This window comes from Mercenaria mercenaria, chromosome 2 (assembly GCF_021730395.1).
Source record: "Mercenaria mercenaria strain notata chromosome 2, MADL_Memer_1, whole genome shotgun sequence".
Taxonomy (NCBI): Eukaryota; Metazoa; Mollusca; class Bivalvia; order Venerida; family Veneridae; genus Mercenaria; species Mercenaria mercenaria.
The window spans coordinates 43,776,596-43,784,289 of record NC_069362.1 but is presented as its reverse complement, the minus strand read 5'-3'; the positions used below and the strand labels follow the sequence as shown (position 1 = coordinate 43,784,289).

The following is a 7,694-nucleotide window of genomic DNA, read 5'->3' as shown; positions in this document are numbered from 1 at the left end:
GGTCGAAGATCTTCAAATATGTGTGACATGTCACGGACCTTCTCTGTTATGGCTTGATCTCCAACAAATATAAATGATACATTTTCAAACGTAGATGCCTCACTTGCCCACGTAAAGAAATCTTTTGCGTCTTGAATCATGGCTCGTCCTGTTTTAATGGCTGTATCGGCCATTCTTTTAACCGTGCCGCCCAACCCGTCGCACGGGCCCTTCCCGTGGCCCGCCTCGAAATAATTCCACACAGCTGCGCAGTTGTATATGTTCTCATGATTGGCCACTGTGTCAAATATCAGTTTATTCTTGTATTGAGACGTAGGACTATCAGTCCAATAGTGACACACCTTCACGTTAGGAACGAACTTCTTTACTTCTGGAACAATTTTGTTCATGAATGTAACAACAGTCTGTGCATTATGTGAAATAGTATCTGACACAATTACGATGCTTTTGTGCTTTAGTTCGTTGTCTTCTTTGAAGTACAACACTACAGGGTGTAGTGTCACACCAGTTTGGTTGAAATATGCTGATTGAATTTCCTCCGAACATCTACAGGCATAGTTTTCGGCGAAATCCATCTGAATTATCGCGTGGTCTACAGGTAGGTTTTGCTTAAGTGTCCTTATTTGGGCATACTGGGTTTTGACTCTGTCAACATGCTCACCAAAATCATTCTTCTGTTTATCAATGTGATCAGCGAATTCATCCCTTTTCATATCAGTGTTGGTTATCCTCATTACATGTTTCTTTTTCCCTCTATCCTCAATTTCAACTCTCTTCCATTGAGGTACAGCAATTGTCTCTAATATTTTGTCTAGTACTTCCTGTCTATCGTGGTTCTCTTTTAAAAATACCTCTGGGTTGACTGATGTTGAGACCCCTTCTCGTCGCAGTGTTTTGGCCGTTAGTGCCATATTCTGGTGTTTAGTGCACAAACAACTACTTCTTGAAATGAATGCGGAAAGTTGTATGTGTTTAGGTCTGATTCTACAAAATGTTGCAAACGATATGTTGCTCCTTGGATTTTCAGCTAGAAATTTTTCATAAAGATTTTGAAGATAATCTGTAAGAACCCTTGCTTGTTTGACTTCTCCAGCATGTTTTATTGTGTCCTTTTTCCCAGGTTGCATTCGGCTGTTATCATCGCGTTCGAGGAATTGGGTTATTTCTTGTTCCAACTTTCTTGTTTTCTTCAGGCTTTCTTTGTTTACTCGTACACCATTAGCTGAGTACTTGGTTACAGTGTTTTTGTTCAGTCCAATTTTTTTGCCAAGTGCGAAACGACATTTATATTTCTTGACTATTTTACCCGCAATAAGTCGGTGAGTGTTCTTTATTGTTGACTTATTGCAAACCTTTGCATTCTCTTTCAGCTCAGCAGCTACTACATGACCAAATATGATTTCTTTTCTGACTTTATTCTTCTGAATATTAGAAAGTCCAGCTCGATTCATCAGCTTTTCCGTACTGGTTCTTGGGGTTTGCGGTGAACCATGAAGTCTTTTGACGATTCTTTGTCGTTTCCGCTGTTCAGTTTTTAACTTTCTCATTAGGTTTAAGTTAGCCATTTTCAGTTCTTTCAGTTGTTGGTTGGCGCGTTTTAACTCCTTTGTGACTCGATTCCTTGGTCCGACTGCTCTATTTGAAAACCGCATCGCAACAACAAACCTCTCGCTATTTTCCGCAGACCCACCTGCACTTTCATACCCACTTGTGCTTAATGATTCACGTTGATCAGCCCTATCTCTTTCTTGTGCTATCACCTTTTTCCTCTCGCGACATCGTTTTACGGCCTCACGTACTTTATGCCGTCTTACAGCTCGTTCAGATGAGCTTAATACACCAGAAGGGACATAGTTCTTTCGACGCCTCTCTCGTTCCTTTCTTAGATATGCCTCATTATCCTGTTCTTTAAGCCTTTTTCTGTAATCTTTACATATTTCTGATCGTGACTTTACCATATTCACCTGAAATATAAACGAAAAACGTTACCATTTTCAATGAAATGTTCGATACATAATAATGTAATGTTCGAGACCAAGTTTTACAATAAAAGCGCCGGATCATATGCTTTTAAAACTATTAAATGCAAGTTTAAGGCTTGGTTTCTAGTAAAATTGTAATAAATTGCTTAAGAAATATCCCCTTTTGGATTATGTCATTAAACAAATGCTAGAACAATATACCAAACATAACACATGTTTTACGACGCATTATTTTCTACAACATTCATGTTCATCAAAAATATTTTTCCCTGAATAGATAAACCTTTTTAAAGGGGAGGGATGCTGTTTATTCAAGTATATAACACAAAAGAAACAAGTACTTAAAGTATTTCAAATAATATATAAATGTGTAATGTTCGATACCAAAGATCGCGTACATTACACGCCATACAAAGCATGTATTTATTCACATATTTTCATCATTTATATTTGCATCGCTTACCCGATTTATATGGTTACAACATTACAAATTTGCAAAAGACATAAACGATTATTAATATATAAAAGAAAGCAGAAGAATTTACTTACCAAATCGTATTTATTTTCGTAGAACAAACTTCACAAAAAATGGCTGCCGGGGTACTTTTCTAGCAGTAAACAAATTCTTGGAACAGAATTGTGACGTCACTATTAATGACGTAGTTAACAGGTGTTTTTAATGTCTTTTAATTGCAATTTAATGAGTATAGTATTGAACATTACAATCGCGTACATTACACACCATTGTTATTGGCTTGACAAATCAGCCTTATTGCGTTTTTAACTTACCAAAAGCTACCACCGTACAGCCATTTGATGTAACTCAGTGATGAAATAAATACAACGTCCAAGATTTACCTTTATCATAGAAAATGGATCGCGGTCATTACATTATGTTCAGTAATATAGCTTATTGAGTTAACAGGCCTCAGTGTAAACTATAATTGTGATTTAAAATTTGTCGTAATATTTCAATATTCTTTAAATTGATATTTCATATCAATTTACCACCTTTTGTGACGAAATTCGCATGTCTGTTGTGTAAATATAATGGACTGTGCATTACATAAGATTACTGATCGCGGACATTACAATGCAACAAGAAATTTGGCGACATCATGTTTTGGCATATTTTTTATTTATTTCGTCAATTTCTTTCAAGAAATCATATAAGACTCTGTTTGTAACATATCAAAATATGCAACAAAGATAAATACATCATTAAAATGTCCAATTGTACATCAGTACATCTACCCAAAGAAGAATAATGTAAATGGCGACAGTCTCGAACATTACATTTTGCACAGTAATGTAGCAAATTCTAATGCATTAATAGATTTTGGGACAATTTTTTACATCCAGTGGGTCGATTGCACCTTGTATTTGATATCTGTTTTTCAAAATCAATATTATAACATTCACATGTTGGACTTAGTGTATGGCGACATCAAATTCCCAATTCCCGTGAGAATGAGTGTTTGTCTGTTTGTGTGGCCTGTTTTTATAAAATTATGCCTTATTGTTCAATTTATAAAGAAATATCAAAGAAATGGTGCCTTCTTATTTTTTACGTCTCAAGAGAAATAAGGCAACTTTTTATAAAAATAGGCCACTCAAAGCTAAATTTGCGGTGCTAGTGGGTGATAACTTTTGACAGTTTCTGTCCCAAGAGATGACTGCTATCAAATATCAGATTCTTAAATTTAGAATGAGTGGACATTAGCTAGAGCAGCCTTTATTAAATGATTAAACTGTCAAAATGTTTATATATTTTCTTGTGTTAAATCTGAAAGAATTAAATTATTCTGCTTGGTATTAACAACAATATGTACTATGCTGTACCTGTGTTTCTGCTGTGATAGTCATGTTTCTTTTTTTTAACATTTAGAATTACTTTGTCAAACCCTAGATAGAGGTAGTGTTTCAAATTCAGAAAAAATACTAAACTTTTTAAGTATTAAGAAATATTTTATTATTCACAAATATCTGTATACTGTGTGTTATCTTTAAACATCCAGGTATACACAAATTGAATAAGACAGTAAATGAAGGAACATAAGTTGTGTTTTTCTGTAATTTTCAAGGTGAACTCTGTTTACAACAGATAATATCTCTGTACTTAGACATTATTGGCCATTATCCAGGAAGTAACAGAAAGGTTACAGCTGCCAACCTTTTTATTATGTTTGCCAGTCAGTTTCTTCACTGTGTGTTTATAGTTAAACATGTCCTGAAGTCCACCCTTGAAAGGAGAACATCTAATCCTAAAGAATACTACTGCTATTTTCAGTTTTAAGATATACATTGAAATTAAACTGGGAATAAACAGAACTTGTATTCTGTCCAAAGTTATTGTATTTGCATTGTCATATGATTGTGTTTTTTGAAAGTTGATGTCATGTATTGGTTCAATAATAAAATCCATGAAAATTAGTCTCCATCAAGCAACAATAATAAACACTGGGGGAGACATATTGTTTTTGCCCTGTCCGTCCGTCCGTATGTCACACTACATTTCCGATCAATAACTAGAGAACCATTTGACCTAGAACCTTCAAACTTCATAGGTTGGCAGGGCTTATGGAGTAGACGACTCCTATTGTTTTTGGGGCCACTCCATCAAAGGTCAAGGTCACAGGGGCCTGAACATGGAAAATCATTTCTGATCAATAACTTGAGAACCACTTGACCCAGAATGTTGCAACTTCATAGGATGATTGATCATGCAGAGTAGATGACCCCTATTGATTTTGCAGTCACTCTATTAAAGGTCAAGGTCACAGGGGCCCGAACATGGAAAACCATTTCCGATCAGTAACTTGAGAACCACTTGACCCAGGATGTTGAAACTTCATAGGATGATTGGTCATGCAGAGTAGATGACCCCTATTGATTTTGGGGTCACTTTGTTAAATGTTAAGGTCACAGGGACCTGAACATGGAAAACCATTTCTGATCAATAACTTGAGTACTACTTGACCCACAATGTTGTAACTTCATAGGATGATTGGACATGCAGAGTAGATGATCCCTACTGATTTTGGGGTCACTTGATCAAAGGTCAAGGTCACAGGGGCTCGAACATGGAAAACCATTTCCAGTTAGTAACTTGAGAACCACCTGACCCATAATGTTGAAACTTCATAGGATGATTGGACATGCAGAGTAAATGACCCCTATTGAATTGATTTTAGGGTCGCTCTGTTAAAGGTCAAGGTCATAGGGACTTGAATATGGAAAACTATTTTCGCTTAATAACTTGATAACCGCTTGACTCAGAATGTTGAAACTTCATACTTTGATTGGATATGCAGAGCAAATGACCCCTATTGATTTTGGGGTCACTTTGTTAAAGGTCAAGGTCACAGGGGCACAAACATGGAAAACCACTTCCGGTCAGTAACTTGAGAACCACCTGACCCAAGATGTTGAAACTTCATAGGATGATTGGACCTGCAGAGTAGGTGATCCCTATTGATTTTGGGATCACTGTATTGAAGGTCAAGGTCACAGCGGACAGAACATGGAAATCCATTTCCGGTCAATAACTTTAGAACTATTTGACCTAGAACCTTCAAACTTCATAGGGTGATAGGACTTACAGATTAGATGACTCCTATTATTTCTGGGGTCACTCCATGAAAGGTCAAGGTCACAGGGGGCTGAACATTGAAAACGCTTTCCAGTCAGTAACTTGAGAACCACTTGACCCAGAATGTTGAAACCTGATAGGATGATTGGACATGCTGAGTAGATGACCCCTACTGATTTTGGGGTCACTCAATCAAAGGTCAAGGTCACATGGGCTGAACATGGAAAACAGTTTCCAGTTAATAACTTTAGAACCATTAGGCCCAGAATGTTGAAACTTAGTGGGATAATTGGACATACCAAGTAGATGATCCCTGTTGTAGCCAACCATCAGTGTCTCTTTGACTTCTGCTCCTGTCCCCTGTTGACTTCTTGCTTATACGACTATGCATTGGGGGTGATATGCGCTTTTCTACAAAAGCATCTTCTAGTTTCATATTGTAGTTAAAAGTTCACAATACTCTTTGCAATGATTATTGAGGAAATGATATATAAAATAATTATTTTTAATACTGTTTTATTTTCAGTTCCATTGAAATCAATTAAGGTGGATGTACACATAATTGGTTATGTTGCTGAAGTTTCATCAAGATTGACATATTTCAATGAAGAGGAAACACCAGTTGAGGCAGTGTTTACATTCCCAGTCGATGATGGAAGTGCAGTGTTCCAGTTTGAAGCTGATATTGATGGACGTCACATAGTGGCAGAAATTCAAGAGAAAGAACAGGTATATGAAACATACATTTTTAGAGGGAGACAATTTTATTTTGTCCTGTCAATCAGAAATTTTTTTTCTAGATTACTTCGCCAGTATATACTCTTGATAGGATGGTTTTAATTTTGGTAATATTGATAATTTTAGAACATTTCTATTTGCAGATTTGAAATTGTTGTGAATATGAACAACCATTATCTTTAAAAATATGAGCAGCTATGGGACACAGTCTTTACAACAACAATATGACTGATGACTATCAAGTAAAGTTATCAACCCACGAACTGAAACCTGAATGCAAAAAATACTTTTTATTGGATATGAATAGAACAGAACAAAATATTATTACAGACTTATACATAGTACATCGTTATGTACATTGTCATACAAATACATAATATATGATGGCATGCACATGTGAACCTAATTTTTACAAGATATTTATTCATTGATGAAGAATGAACAAACATACTTCGATTAGTAAAATACTTAGCAGTGTATATTGTACTTTCTGGTTGAATGATGCTTGATGGAGTTAACATATTCCTTGAAATGTAAATTTAAAATATATGAATGAAATACAGGGGAAAAAAAAGAATGAAAGCAAAAGGCTCAAGAAACAGTAGTGCCTCAATGTTTGCTCATTTCTGTTTCACAAAGTATAATTAGCCTTCTACAGTAGCATTAATTTTCTTTTTAGGTTTGGGCGGGAATCTCATTTATGCTCGTAGTACATATTTTATGAACGTTCTTGTTCTAATGTTGTCCTGTGTTCCACATATCTATACGTTTTCTTCATTGTAACATATATTTACAATGGGATTTAATTTTTAAGGCAAAACTGACATACCAAGATGCAATAAATCATGGTGAATCAGCCATGCTGTTAAAGGAAGACAACTCTGCTGGAGATATCTTCAGTTGCATGCTGGGGAATCTTCCTCCTCAGAGTGAGGCTTCACTTGTGATGAAATATGTGATTGAACTGCCACAGGAGGCGGATGGTCGACTGAGATTTACACTTCCCACTATACTTAATCCAAGATACTCACCAGGTACAGAAAAAAAACATATATGTTAAAAGCATAAAACCTTAAATAAAAAATCATGAATTAGTGAAAGATACTATTTAATACAGTATAACAAGTTTATTGCCACTTTTCACTAATCTTAAATATCACTGCAGCTCTAAGCTGTCATAGTTGCAAAAAAAGACTTTGGAAATATGCATAATTTTGAGGTTTTGAAAATACATGTTGTTTGTATAGTAACATTCATATATAGCTGTCTGTTTGATGTGTACTTGGTTTAATTAATTTCTAAATACATGAATGCCTACTGTTTCATCTAACTTATTTTACTGTTTGCATGACTAACCAGTAAACGCATGTCCAGTGAAGAAG

At 35.6% G+C, this 7,694-nt stretch overlaps 1 protein-coding gene across 4 annotated transcripts in view; it reads left to right on the top strand.

The window, feature by feature from the left end:
• The window catches only part of LOC123563822 (von Willebrand factor A domain-containing protein 5A-like), a 34,307-nt gene that overhangs the window by 1,923 nt on the left and 24,690 nt on the right, over nucleotides 1-7,694 (top strand). For all 4 annotated transcript variants that reach the window (XM_053536428.1, XM_053536430.1, XM_053536429.1 and 1 more), the window contains exons 2-3: nucleotides 6,101-6,303; nucleotides 7,127-7,346. In XM_053536428.1, the coding sequence (XP_053392403.1) occupies nucleotides 6,101-6,303; nucleotides 7,127-7,346 (423 nt within the window). The remainder of the gene's footprint in view (nucleotides 1-6,100; nucleotides 6,304-7,126; nucleotides 7,347-7,694) is intronic.